The sequence below is a fragment of the Atractosteus spatula genome, chromosome 17 (genome assembly GCF_055471065.1).
Source record: "Atractosteus spatula isolate fAtrSpa1 chromosome 17, fAtrSpa1.hap1, whole genome shotgun sequence".
NCBI lineage: Eukaryota > Metazoa > Chordata > Actinopteri > Semionotiformes > Lepisosteidae > Atractosteus > Atractosteus spatula.
In genome coordinates, this window is record NC_142722.1 from 4,470,357 (window position 1) to 4,485,447 (window position 15,091).

Below are 15,091 nucleotides of genomic sequence, written 5' to 3' on the forward strand. Positions count from 1 at the left end.
CCAGCCACAGGCGCAGATCCTGAGCCACAGCGCCACCGCTCCGCCCACAGGAGAAGAGCTCACAGCTGTGCATCAGCCAAGAGCCGTCAATCGTCCGGCCACGTGATGAAGAAATCAACTAGTCAGACCCACACAAGCTCCAGCTGGGAAGTCAGCACGCACTCAGATCGGCCAGGGCACGACAGTGACACCCACACCCTGAAGGACAGAGACACAGGCTCCTTTCTCGGCGATAGGCGGTTGATTGGAAGGGTCTGCAGGGGGCGGGGCGTGTGCTTACGTGGGCGTGGGGACAGAACTCTCCAGCTCGTCCAGCAGGCTCTCCACGCTGGGCCGCACGTCCTCGATGCCCCGCCCGCCGGTGCGCTTGGGTTTCTCCTTGCCAGGGGGGGCGGCCTTCTCCCCGGCGGAGCCCCCGTTCTCCTGCACGGCGAAGTGCGAGGTGCCGCACGATGGCGCGGGGGCCGCCGGGTCCTCTGCAGGGAGAGAGAGGGGGGGGGGGGGGGGCTGTCAAAGGGAGGGACACTTCGCAAGGTGAGCAGGCCTGGTCGGACTGGGACTCCCCACCCATGGGTTGGCTAACCCTAACCCAGCAGGGGGCACCTGCGAGTCACACAGCGCAGGGTTGTGTGCAGTCATTGCTCATGGACAAGAGTTCAGTCACAAGGTGGTATAATACCAAGTTAACTCCCTGGGGAATCAAACAGATATACTGATACATATAACCACCTTTCCTGAACAAGAACAAGTCTTGTGCTTCAGTGTTAATAATGAATCTCATTATTGTTTGTTGCTTTTATTTAAAACGTCTTCCATTTGTGGTCATTTACACACCAGGTGTAAACTGGAGCACTACAGATGAAGCACTGTCCTGTCTGGGGTTTGAACCCACAACCCTCCAGTCTAGTGTGCAGAGCTCTGACCACTCCTGCACACTGCTGCCCACGGATTTCCATTTGCTGCTTCTGTAGTTTCTATACTCTCTGTGTGAAAACCCCTTTGGTTCATTCAACCTTTACACTTTCTAAATCGCAGAGAACACCTCAGGCAGCGCACACAAATGAGTCAGGCCTTACTGGGATAAAACCATTCATAAAACTCTTAAGATGGAGTCTGCTTGTCCTGTCTTTACAGAGCTCTCCACCCCCTCCCTGCACTGAAGGACTCAGCCCAGCTCCTCTTATTCGCCCACATGGACTAATCTGGCGCAGCCGCTGATGAGGAAATAACTGTGGGCTTCAGGGCTGCAGCCTTGCACCTTCATTCCAGTCCCACCCTGTCAGCCTGCTGCTGATTAATCCTCTCCGTCTGGGCATGACAGCAGCACATGAGGTAATGACTGCATGAGGTCCCGCAGATCCCTGGCCCAGACAAACAGGAGACGCAGGCATACAAACACGATCCCCCACACCATGGGAGGGGCCTCAACAGAGTACCACTGCTGTCTTGGGGTTCTTGTGCACAGCACACAGATGAGACTCTTACTCTGTGAAATTCAGTACAGTGCACTGAGACAGCCCAGTTACAGGGCTCCAGACTCTTCTAGTCCCTGTGGAGTCCAGCACACTGACACAGCCCAGTCTCAGGGCTCTAGACTCTTCTAGTGGAGTCCAGTACACTGACACAGCCCAGTCACAGGGCTCTAGACACTTGTAGCGGAGTCCAGTACACTGACACAGCCCAGTCTCAGGGCTCTAGACTCTTCTAGTGGAGTCCAGCACACTGACACAGCCCAGTCACAGGGCTCTAGACTCTTCTAGTGGAGTCCAGCACACTGACACAGCCCAGTCACAGGGCTCTAGACTCTTCTAGTGGAGTCCAGTTCACTGACACAGCCCAGTCACAGGGCTCTAGACTCTTCTAGTGGAGTCCAGCACACTGACACAGCCCAGTCACAGGGCTCTAGACTCTTCTAGTGGAGTCCAGCACACTGACACAGCCCAGTCACAGGGCTCTAGACTCTTCTAGTGGAGTCCAGCACACTGACACAGCCCAGTCACAGGGCTCTAGACTCTTCTAGTGGAGTCCAGCACACTGACACAGCCCAGTCACAGGGCTCTAGACTCTTCTAGTGGAGTCCAGCACACTGACACAGCCCAGTCTCAGGGCTCTAGACTCTTCTAGTGGAGTCCAGCACACTGACACAGCCCAGTCTCAGGGCTCTAGACTCTTCTAGTGGAGTCCAGCACACTGACACAGCCCAGTCACAGGGCTCTAGACTCTTCTAGTGGAGTCCAGCACACTGACACAGCCCAGTCACAGGGCTCTAGACTCTTCTAGTGGAGTCCAGCACACTGACACAGCCCAGTCACAGGGCTCTAGACTCTTCTAGTGGAGTCCAGCACACTGACACAGCCCAGTCACAGGGCTCTAGACTCTTCTAGTGGAGTCCAGTACAGTGACACAGCCCAGTCACAGGGCTCTAGACTCTTGCAGTCCCTGTGGAGTCCAGTACACTGACACAGCCCAGCCACAGGGCTCCAGACTCTTCTAGTGGAGTCCAGCACACTGACACAGCCCAGTCACAGGGCTCTAGACTCTTGCAGTCCCTGTGGAGTCCAGTACACTGACACAGCCCAGCCACAGGGCTCCAGACTCTTCTAGTGGTGAGACACTACTTTTAAAAGGTGCTATATGAATTATTATTACTATTACTACAAGTGCCAGAGGAGACTAGAACATGTGGATCAGACTGCTGTTCCTAGTGGTTCCCAAGTGAACCCTGACCACATGCAGCAGGACCAGGGGGCTCTGGTGGCTCCTTGTGCTTGAGTCCAGCCCCCCCCCCCCCCCCCCACACACACACACACAGACACACCCCCTCTCCATGTGGCGCTCCCAGCCCGTTGCCCAGACAGCGAGGCCACAGACTTCCTTTATCTCGGCCCCGAATGCCTGTCTTATCTCTGACGCGAGGCTGTGACTGCAGCTCCGGCATGTTTCTGCTCCGATAGCCCCTCTCCTGCCGGCCCGCCGCCCAGCGTCGGCTCTCTGCAAATTCACCACCTCACCTTCGCCACGTCTCACCCTCACACCCAGACCACGGGCTGCTCATTTAGATTTCCAAGTGAACTGTTACCTCCTCAATCACAGCAGAGAGGATTCAGTTCTACAGGAAAGGCAGTCTGGAGCCAGTCCCTAAGACCTGGGCTCCCTTTTCTGAGTGTTTTGAAAACAGATCTATCCCCACTTGTTTTACACATCCACTCCTTTTTTCATCACTTCCATCACAGGCTTTGACTCTATTCGTAACTTAAGAAAAACAAGCCAGACTTCTTGAATCAAATCCTCGAGAGGAATAGTCAGCCACCTCTAAACCCTGGTGAACTGCAGCCCTTCACGAGCAGGAGCGAATATCGGCGACCTGTAGATGAAACACCAGCAGGACCCGAGAGCCCTACTCACGTTTTTCTCACGCTCTTAATAACCAAGCAAATTCAGGCATGTACCAGTTTAAATAAAGAAAGATGGTCAACCATCAAATTCAGGCATGTACCAGTTTAAATAAAGAAAGATGGTCAACCATCAAATTCAGGCATGAACCAGTTTAAATAAAGAGAGATGGTCAACCATCAAATTCAGGCATGTACCAGTTTAAATAAAGAAAGATGGTCAACCATCAAATTCAGGCATGAACCAGTTTAAATAAAGAGAGATAGTAAACCATCAACACCGAGTCAGTCCATATATAACCTCTTTTAAACGAGCTGGTGGTTTGGAAAAGAACTCTGAACTGATCCGTAGGTTACTGTTTTGTTGTGTCAAACAGGTTCCCAGGAAGCTTTCTGGTTTTAAAGCGGACTGCTCCTGCCCCTGTGTCTCACACACCGTCTCTGCCGCTGGGAGGGCCGGTGCCAGCTGCACAGCCCGAGCCGGAGTCGGGCCAGAGCTCGGACCTGTTCCGGATGGCGCTGAACAACGCGGGGAGCCGGGCCTCGTCCTCAACATCATCGTCCCATTCTTAAAACCAGCAAAGCCGCATCAACTTCCGAAGACGTTTTGTAAACCGCAAACCTGCTTCGTTTATTTACTCCTCTTGGTCTGCGCACGGCCAACAAACGCAAGACCAATTAGGGGGTCGATTGGCTTGATTGTAGGATCAAGCTGTTACATTCTCGAGCTCAGTTTTACTGCGTTTCGTGAGGAGCTTGTGGCAAAAGGCCAGGCTCCTCTCCTGCCAGGCAGAGCCCAGGAGAGCCTGCGTGCAGTACCAAGGTCACGTGAGCCCAGCTCGTGCCGAGAGCGCTATCACAGGACCCTGGGACTGGCCACACACCCACTCTAACAATCACACACTCCCGAGCCCAAACCAGGAGACAGAAGCGCCTTGTGTGAGCCAGCATCACCCCAAGCACTGCGGCAGTCCAGCGGTCCAGAGGAGACGAGGACAGCAGACTGGAATCCACCAGCATAAACAAGTCCGCACTTATCCGTCTGTCTCCCAGAAAGCAAACGGACACGGAGGGAGCTCCTACGTCATGTTTATGTGCGAGTGAGACACAGGAAAGGAAGGGGAGAGAGCTCCGGTGTGTGCGCGCGCGCGCACCTGTGTGTGTTTTCACACTGAGATTGTGGGGCACAAGATGAACGAGTCAGATCGCCCTGTGGGGACATCCCCAAAGTCAAATGCCTCTTCTCTGGGAGATGTGTTGGGGGGGGGGGGGGGGGGTCTGTCTTCACCCTGTGTGGAGTGTCACTTGAGTGGAGTTTGGAAAAAGTCAATATGAACAGACAGAGTCAACGGGAAGTCCCCACAGAGACGTGAAGAGAGAGGCGTGTGTATTTAAGAGCGAGAGATTTTCCCAGGCAGCGGGGATTAACCCGAACTCGCAGGTCCCAACACGGCCCCGACCACGTCCTCGTCAGCCGCTGTTGCAATCGAGGGATTGCGTTTGCGGCTCCGGGCCGTCCCGGGACAGCTTCAGAACAGACGGATGACAAGCGCGGACACACAGGCGTTCCTCCAGGCAACCAGGACGGAGGGGTGAAGGTTTCGAAAACCTGCTTGGCAGCTGTGCCAGTCTAGCCCAGCGGTGGCACAGGAAAAAAAGAGGAATATCTCCGCGGACAGAGATCCGTGGACTCCCGAGGCACAGGCGTGATGGAGAGACGGACGGAGAGGGTCTGCAGGTCGGTTGAAAGTCACAGACGGCACTTTACGCTCCCCCCTCCACATGGCAAGAGATCCACAAGGTCTGTCAGGGGATCGACCGGAACGCGTAGCAAAATAAGAAGCTGCCAGGCTGCTCCTGGGCCTCACCCTCTCCCCTGCCGCCCTCTGCTGAGCCTGCAGAGCTCCCTTGTCTTTGAAGCTCTCGCTGCTGTGGGGGGCGTTTCGCCTCCCCTGGGCTCCCTGGAGGGGATTCTGATCTCCAGAAGCGACAAAATGAAGTCAAAGGTCACGTTTACAAACGGGAGAGGTGTGAGAAAGAGGGGGGCCCCCCCCCCGACAGCCGTTCACTCCGCAGGGGCCTTGACGATAAAAGCCAGACGTGAAGGAGCCACTTCTCACAGCTCCTCCTTGCAAAAACCCCCGCTCCGAGTCCTAAACAAGTCTACCCCTAACCCCCCTGCCCCCCCCCCCGGGACCCCACAGGCGCGTTGCTTTACCCATGGTGGCGAAGGAGGGCGTGCTGTGCTGCACGGCGTTGAGCTCCAGGAGCAGCCGGTCCAGCTCGGAGAGGTTGCTGCCCAGGGAGGAGCTCATGGCTGCGGCCGAGGAGTCAGTAGTCTTCTGCTTGTTGGGGAAACTGCAGGCAGGGAGAGAGGAGAGAGGAGGGGGGGTGATGAAGCAGAGAGCAGGCACAGGCACTGCCCGGAGTCTCTCAGGACTCAATTACATCCCACATTAGAGCAATTTGGTGTATTACCACAAGCATATTAAACTTTGATTAGGGCCCCATTAGCTGCATCAGTACAGAGCATCGGACCACAACCATGAGCAGGAGAGTGCTCCTGTACTGGACACACATCTCGTCCGCGGCTGTCTGGAGATATTTTATCTACTGCAGACCTGTTCTCGGGACAAACCACGAGAACGGCCATGCATATGACACAGGATACCATATGCTCTCTAAACATTTAAACCTGAAGGGGCCTTTTATAATTTAATCTACACAAGGAATGAAGAAATTACAGATTGCAGATGCAACTGCGTTTCTTTAAAGGTATACACAATCTTCTGTAAACATTGCCCTTGATTAGATTTATAAACAGCTCCATCTGCATGGATGGCAAAATCCTCTTGCGCTGACAACAGTTTTCTCTTAAAACCCCACCACGTCTGAGGCAGGCTGACGTCTTTCAGGGCTGGCTCCCAGGTGACCCTCCTTACCTGTAGACGTGGTCTTCCTCGCTGTGGAGAAGCGGGGAACTGGCGCTGTCCCGAGACGCCGGGGGCCCACTCTTCACTGTGCTGGTGGTCTGAGGGGAAACAGGAGAGAGTCAGAGGGGGACGGGGGGCGGGGCGCAGTGAGGTCAGGGCTGAGTACAGGGCACAATGCCTTCCTGCAGTGAGCCTCTCACAAGTTCTGGTCAGGCCCCAGAGGGCAGCTCTGAGCTCCTGACCCGCGCAGCCCAGACAAGCCACAGTCAAACCCTCTGCGCCAAAAGGCCAGGCCCCTCACCACTGTGAGGCCTGGTGAGTGATGTCACTGCGACCGCGCCCTGTCACACTGCAGGAGGCAACACCACAGACATGCATCCGGATTTGTACACGAAACATTCACACAGAGAAATCAACAGCCCTGTTCCGACAAAAAAACAGAGGAGCTGTCCGGTTTTCCAATGGAACCTCCCCATCTGTGTAACCAACATCAGCATCTGCATCAGGCCCTGCATGAAAGATGACGCCAAGCAACCAGATAAAGTGTCTGCTGTGCCTTCGAGGGCACGCCCTAGGCATCGGTGGAGCCACGCAGAGCGCAGGGCTCCGTGGCGCTTATCTGGGACGTCTAAATAAAATCGACTGACCTGCGGCGGGGAGTAGCGGGAGGGGGGAGGCGGCGCGGACCAGCCGTCGAGAGGGTCGAGCACGGCCCCGTTGAGCGCCTCGGCCGAGGGCGGGGGGGGCACGGGCGGGGCGATGTCCTGGTAGGTGTGCCCGCCGGTTGGGTAGGAGTAAGGCGTCTCCTCGGGCAGGAAGACGGGCCGCTTGGAGATGTGCGAGGTCGTGGACTCGAGGTCGGCGAGCAGAGCGTCTGTCGGGAGAGGAGGAGGAGGAGGTGGTGAGGCTCTCCAGAGCCCTGACTGCCCAGCGACAGGACCCGCAGCCACAGAGCCCTCCAGCTGAGCGCTCCCTTAGCCCACCAAACTCAGACAGGCTGAGCTGCTCCCAGACCAGATTAGAGCTCCCTACCACAATTTCAAGATTTGTTTCCTTCCAGGATTAGCGATGCAGACATCTGTCACACACACACACTTACACCCCTGGAGATCCCGCACAGGAGCCCAGTCGCAGGCAGAACCCAGCGCGGATCCGATTCCCAAGCTCCGAGCACGCACACCTCGCAATGACAAACCTCCTGTTCTCTTTAATAAAAAAACCAGCTGGCAGTAAAGCCTTTAGCTAGAGCCCCTAGTTAATGGAACAGTCTGCCAGCCCATGTGCGGGATGCTGAGTCAATCTCAGGATTTTAAATCCAGACTGAAAACCTATTACTTCAGCCTAGCCTGCCCACACCTGACATCACAGCCTGCTGCAACCATGGCTGCTGGGGATGCTGTCCATGCCATCGTGTGTCTCTGTGTTGGCCCACCAGGTAAATACATCTGCTCTGACCAACTATCCTTCTCTAGTTGAACTTGGACCCCCAGAGGTTTCTTTTCTCCTTACAGAGGGGTTTTTGGTTCCTCTCCTACGTTGTCTATTTCCCTTTCTGGACTGTCCTGTACTGTCACACGGCTCTGGTTAAGTGACTCGGGGCAACCTTGTTGTGAAAGGCGCTATATAAAAATAAATTGAATTCTCTCCCAGGGCAATGAAACTCCCGGTGCTCAAGAGTGTGAGCCACTTCGGGTTTTACAGGCTGCTGGTGCTCCTGAATCACCTGCCGATTGTTTTACACAAGCCTGCACGCTTATTTCCCAGACATGCGAAGGTTTCCTCGCGCTCCAGCAACCTGCACCACGGGCGAGAGGCACCAATCTGCTTCCTGCAACGATCTCCCGCCCTGGGGTGCTGGAGCCCTGGCAGAGACCCAGGGCAGAGGCCCGCCCTCGCTTAAACACAGACACACACAAGACACCACAGAACAGGTCATAGCTTGAGGACAGGAATTCCTATAGGAGGGGCCGACACAACCTGCCTCTTCCCCTGTCGCTGCACAGCTCACCAGCACCGCGCCCCCGCCAACCCCCCGTTTCCTGCCCAACTCCGTGGTTACCATCTCTGGAACAACACAAACAGACAGCTCTCTGCCAGTCCATGAAGGATTACTGCCCAGAGCCTGCCCACACCCAGCTCTTTCGGTATTTAACACAGATCTGCTCTTCTGTGCGAGCGTGCCGACTCCTTTGAGCCCCAGGAACGCAGCACAAGGGCTTTAAAGACGCGTCTGAAACGCCGGAGCCACCCTCCCCTGCCAGCCAGCGCTCGCTCTCGGCTTGCTGCAGGCTTGAGGGCAGCGCGGTCAGGTGTCGCAGCCGGGACCGAGGACAGAGCTGTGTCCAGCAGGTCTGCCCCAGGCCTCCCTCTGCACTGCCAGGCCGGGTCAGCCCTGGGGACCTAACTTAAGCCCAGCGCAGGGAACCCAAAACCCCACAACAGCTCTCAGAGCAGCACCGCCCAGCCCCACGATAACCAGGCATGCAAGGATGAGATTAGCATCACTCTCATGCACATGACACTCATAGATGTGTAGACGCAGTACACAGGGAAATTACGCCATCAAAACGATCTGATTAAAAGACAAGCTACACCACAGTGCTACTCTGAATCTGTGCGTGAACGCGCCCAGCAGTGTCTACTAACACACTACAGCCCAGCAGGGTCGCACTCGTGTGGAACTTCAAGCTCCTTTTCTGCGGGCAGCCCTGCTGTGAGCTTCGCGTCAGCCGTCCGCAGGGGTGGGAGAGAAACCGCAGTGCTCGGCAGCTCGGGCGATTCTCCCCTGTACCACCAACAGCACTCAAACACAGACCCACTGACGGACCTCCCTCTTCACAGCACCAGTATCAAAGGACGAAGAGACCCTCTGTCCACAGGGCTGGCTGGCTGTGGCCTCTGAATCCAGCTTCTGGCTCAGTTCTTCCGGATCGGGGAAAACAATTCCCAGTTCAACAGCAGGAATTCCGCTACAGATCATAAAAGATCCGAGTGCGCCCGCGAGTGTCGAATGAGACGCACTTAAAATGGCTGCCAGCCATTTACCATTTAAATAAAGGCTTTAATGAAGACATAAAAAAAAAACTGCTGCGCAACCCGTGTTGAATTTTGCCCCCACGTGAGGGCCTCATCCGAGAATTACTTGCCGGGCACAGAAGGAAAAAGAAGAGGATGCAAGAGCCCAGCCCCTGCGGAGACCTCGGCCCCGTGTGCCCGCGTGTGCCCGGGCGGCGCCAGGGGGTGTGAGCCAGCCTGGAGACTCCGACAGCACAGGGACAACTCATTACACAACACCAGTCCGTCGCCCAGCAACGACCCTGGCCCCAGTACACCCCCCCCCCCACCGTGGTACAGCGACGCGAGAGGAACTCGTATCCCACTAACAGCCCTCTGGGCTGCTCAGCGTCTTAAGCCGAGCGCAGCCCCCAGGACAGAGTCGTATCCCGAGAGGACGGGCATTCCAAGTGCCAGCTGAAGGCCAGCCTGTCCGCCTGGCGGCACTCCTCACTCCTGCCGCTCTGACACAAAACTGAGTTTAAAACTGGGGATAACTGACATTAAATGAAAGCTCTGTCTCTCCACTTTCACATGCATTTGGTTTAAACCTAGTAATAGGCACTGTTTCGGAGACGTGAATGAAAATATGCCACCCATTTTGTCAATTCAAAAATATTGGACGCGCATTATAGAGAAAGGCATGACGCAGATCTTTCTAACTGGGGCATTAAATAAAAGTCTTGAGTCTCTGCTTTCAAGTGCATTTGGTTTTATGCTTGTAGTAAGCATCGTTTCGGAGATACGAATGAAAATATGCCATCCATTTTGTCAAAATTCAAAAAAATTGGATGTATTGGATATATTGGCCGACAATATACAGACTTCCAGCCTGCTTTCAGCCCTGTGGACTGGGCTGTGTTCAGGTGCCCCCAAATCTGGAATCAGTTCGCCAGGTGCTACCCCAAAACTCGGCAAAGCACAGCAGCGGAACAAGTCAGGAGCACAACATCAGAAACCGGGACCAGGGGCTATCCGAGACAAGACGGGAGGCTCGTGGCACAGATTCCTGGGATACTGTCCTGGCCAGCGCCCCGGGACTGTTCCAGGAGGAGACCAAACGGGAGTCTGGGATGCAGGAGTGACTGAGCACCTGAGCGTGCTCAGGTTCGTCCCTGCACAGGGAAGCTGCCCGACCGCAGGCAAAGCAGAGCCCACAGCAACACCCCATCCCACTGTTTCAGGATGGAAACCACGTCCCCCCCCTTGTTTTCAAAACGGCCTCGAGCATCAGGGCCGGCATCTCGGCCTCGCAGTCAGAGCTCAGCTCGGAGAGGAGTCCTTCTCAGCAGAAGCCCAACAAGGAGGCGCTGGGAAGCAGGGAGAGCACCCTGGGGGGGGGGGGCTGGGGGCACCGATGAGAACAAACACCTAGACCTACGACACAGCTGATGCCATACAAGCACAATGTCTCATACAGGCAGCCCAATGTCGCACTTCAAAATCTCACAACAAACAGCTTCAACTCGGGAAACAAGAAATCAAGTTAGGTGCTCGAGTGATTAATTGTGAGCACAGCTGAAGAACGAGGACTCCACAGGGATGCCCTGCAACTACGACAATGTGAAGGTGGAAACACTTCTTTTTGCAATTGTACTGAAGACGTTCAATGCAAACACAGCACTGTCAAGCAGTCACCGAGTGAAAAGTGAGGAGTGCACTGACAGTAAAGCTGCTGGAGATGAAAGGCAGCAATGTTGAGGTCTGGGAGTACACACACACACACACGTCAAAACAACCCGCTCTCGAAACGAGCAGGAATAACAATGCTGCACTTTTAGGTTTTACAAGGTTTCTATTGAAACCCGAGGAAAACAGCCCTGCCTGGGTATCTGTTGTCACGACTTTTCACCAGGTCTCAACGAGAAAAATTTAAAGACAAGACGAGAGCGATACTTTAAAAAACAAAGAGGCAAAACACCCCGTCAGAAAGCACAAATCATTTTTTTTTTAAATCAACAATTTAAAGACCTTGCTGACCAGCAGCGCAGGGGGGAGAGAGAGAGAGAGAGAGAGAGAGGAGAGAGGAGCCCAGTTCAGCGTGTCCTGAAGGGGGCTGAGCTCCAGTCCAGGAGCAGTGCTCCTCCGGCCAGCTCCGATACAGAACTGCTCGGTACTTACAGTCCGCCGGGGTCCTGCGATCTGTCACGCCGCGCGTCGGCAGGCGTTGTGTGTGTGTGTGCGCGCACAGCCCAGAGCGGAGCAGTGTCAACTCGTCAGGATGACTCACGTGAAAAACCCCAGCTCTCCTGTTACGCCACCAGGGGAGGGGCGCAGGAGTTTAGCAACAGGCAGAATGAGGAGCAGGAGGAGGAGTCCCGCTTCGATTAACCCTCACACTTCTTTTGCCTCCCCTCTTCCTGGCCGCTTCCCCTCGCTCCGCTATCAAAGACGAGACTCCGGGTTCTGGTGCAGCCCAGCGCCAGTCCGCCCCAGGCCCTCCCAGAAGCCCCTGCGATTGAAGGGTCCAACCTGCCAGCAGGCTGCTCCAGGAGACGGACGCCAGACCCCGAGAATTTTACCTGACCTGCCTCTGGCTCTTCCCCATCAGGCGCTCCGTCTAGAAGCAGAAGAGCCGCGCGCTTGAGGTTATCCGAACTCCACGTGCGTGTGGAAAGAAATTCAAAACAAGGCCCGACGGAGCCGCGAGCAGCAGGACAGACCGGGGGCTTGTCAGGGCTTGTCGGAGCACAGAGGACAAGGTCAAGCAAAACCAAGACAAACAAAAAAGGGGGTGGGAAACAGAAACAATGTTTTATCTACACAGTGCTGCCACTGGAACACAACGCTTCACACACTGTCTTCTGAAGACTTTGAGCCTCCAGACAGAAGTCTTGCCCGTCTTCCCACACTGAGCTACAAACTATCCACAGAGAGGAGGTCTCACCTACAAACGCTGCCGCCGCACATCTGCGGCTCTATTTCTGGTGCTCTGCTACAGCGAAGGTGTAATACCGTCTGCGGTAGAACAACAGGAAGTGAGCTCTCCCTGCAGGCCGAGCCCCGGGTCCCCTTTCCCAGGCTCCTCTCTGTGCACACTGCCGCCTGGGCGCTCTCCCCCAGCTCTGCTCCCAGAGGCATACACAGCTACACAGCGCCCCTCGTTCATACTGGACACCCCCCCTTTGCACTGGACACCCCCTGTTCACATTGGACACCCCCCCCACCACACCCCCCGCCCCACAGCGCACCCCCATTCACACAGAACACCCCACAGCGCACCCCGTAGGTGTCATACTGGACACCCCCCCCACAGCACACCCCCGTTCACACTGGACACCCCCCACAGCGCACCCCCCTTCACACTGGACCCATTCCTCAACTCTGGGATCATGCTTCCGTTCTGCTTGTACATCACTTGGGTACCTGAACCCTTACCCAACCTGCTGACTTCACTCGTGCACAGTGTTTGGAAGCCCCCAGCGACTGCAGACTGTGCGCGATCGAAAAGGTCCTGGAGGCTCTATAACACCCTATGTCAAAGAACACCCACAGAATACCTGAACCGAACGTAAATACAAACATTTAAAACTCGAGAACTCCAGTTAGGACACGACACAGACGCCCAGACTCGGCCCCTCCCGGACACGGAGCTGAAGATACAGCGCTCATTGTTTCCACCAGGAAGCTGCCCCACTCTGTACCCACATGGCTCCACTGTGCAGGCAGACTCCTTCCAGGGCAGCGTTGAGCAATCACACCATCCCTGTAAACACTGCACAGGCAGGCACGCAAATCCTCATGCTCTCTGCCTTGCTTAAGCACTGCAGGGGGGAGGGAGGAACTCTGAAACCATTTATCTCCGTTGTTCGCAGTTAATACGCAGATTTCTCAGATAGCGCAGGACAGCAGCTTCCGTTCTGCAAAAGCCCCAGCGTCTCGCTGAAGCTGGGCACGTCTGCTGTGACTCCCCACTCAGCACATCAAACAAGGCTTTGGCATGGCCACACGCCAGTACAAACAAGTTAAAGTTTAACGAACTGCAGGGACTGGTCTACAGATCAGCCTGCCGAACTGTTAACTCCCCGATGACTGCCGGTGCAAATGAACTTGAAGCAACAGTAATGAAACTTCCAGCCTCGGGGGTCGGCCTCTCGACCCAAGCCCTGCAGCTCACACAGGAAAACCCGGAGAGGATCAGACTGCTGTGCACTGGGAATGCGATTTCCACCCCTGCAGTCGGCCACACAGCAACGTTAGCCAGCTTTGACATTTGTGAAATAGTGCAACTAGCAATGTTTGTGCCGTCGGACATCCCCGGACATTCTCATGTTCCAGCGCACTGCTAAAATAAACCACCAAGACTACCCGGTCATGTAACCTGCCCTTTCGGTTTCAAAATGAAAATCAAACTTAATCAAAAAGCCTTTTTGAACAGGTCTGTGGTTATTGGTTTTGAGAACTGCATATTTAGCATGTGCAGGGGCTTATTGATCTGATTGACAGCACAAACAGGTCAGTCTTTCCACAGATTATGTTGTTTTTAAAATTATTCAGCCTTGTAACCTCTGTGGCAGAGTCAGTTTTCTTTCAGTAATGCCCTCCTCTGCCTATGGAGAGGGTGTGCCTCCATGCTGTGCTCAGGCCCATGGGCACAGCACCTCCTGCTGGCCAGTGGGGGTATAGTCACACCAAAACCAAAAAAAAACCGACTCTCTGGAGAGGAGCTGGCAGGACTCTTGAACTCATCTCGGGTGACAATTCTATTGACAGTTCGCTCGATTTACCCAGACTGCGACAAACGCCACGTCTGAAAGGTTTCTTGTATTCGACCTTTCCCTCCTGCACTGCAGTGTGTTCAGGCGCCGTGAGCAGCATCCTGAAGCTGCAGGCGGCTTGAGGAAGGTGCTCCACTTTCCTCCCACTGATATGGTTCCAGAGGCACGCACACGCACACGCACACGGCGCTGGACTGGCGTCCCGTCTGCCCACTGCCCTCAGGATGGGCTTCCCAGAGGCGCTACACTCCCAACCAGGATCGATGAGAGGCAGGTAGAGGAGGCAACATGGCCCTGCAGGACCGGACCCGGACGGTCCCGTTTCAGAACACAAACTCCGCCCGACCCGCCGGACACTCCCTGGCGAAGTGGAAGATGGAAATAAGGCTCAGCGACGCAGCTCAGCGCTCTTGGCAGGACAGCAGCCACTCTCTGCAGGGAAAAGAGCTACTGTCTCTTCTCTCTGCAAACAAAACAACGTTGCTTCACCCCTGGAGAGAACGGCATTTCATTAGCTGACCTCTGGGACGGCGAGGCCGTATCGGGCGTCCCCCCACGCACAGGCCCCCCGGGGCCGGAGCGCCAGACGGGACTCATTAGGATCCACAAGCCCGGAGCGCCCCAGCATGCTCCCAGAAACAAGGAGGCTTTGAAGAGGAGCCAGGCGACTCCTAATTAATCCCAGCACCTGAGCACGCCGGGCTTCGCAAATCGCAAAGAGGGGGAGCGTCCAGGCCAGCGATCGCACCCGCCCACCCGCCATCTCGCCTGCAGGGGGCGTGTGTGCGTGTGCCAGCTCCCAGCCCTTCCCGCCCACCCCCTACACGGACCGAGCTCGGGCAGAGACCCCCTGCTCTTTAGTCCCGCACGTGTGACGCTCTTGGCCCACAAAGGGATTTTTAACAACACGTGCAATAAAGCCTGCAGGTGCAATTAAAGTCTAATCAACCACTAAGAAATTAAGTTACAGAACGATGAAAACTATGCCTGACTA

At 55.4% G+C, this 15,091-nt stretch overlaps 1 protein-coding gene across 3 annotated transcripts in view; it reads right to left on the reverse strand.

Moving 5' to 3' along the window:
- Positions 1-15,091, reverse strand: part of pxnb (paxillin b) — a 53,452-nt gene that overhangs the window by 16,888 nt on the left and 21,473 nt on the right. For all 3 annotated transcript variants that reach the window (XM_088935627.1, XM_088935626.1, XM_088935625.1), the window contains exons 2-5: positions 6,973-7,199; positions 6,335-6,423; positions 5,611-5,750; positions 281-476 (exon numbers count right to left, since the gene is read on the reverse strand). In XM_088935627.1, coding sequence (XP_088791753.1) covers positions 281-476; positions 5,611-5,750; positions 6,335-6,423; positions 6,973-7,199 — 652 coding nt within the window. The remainder of the gene's footprint in view (positions 1-280; positions 477-5,610; positions 5,751-6,334; positions 6,424-6,972; positions 7,200-15,091) is intronic.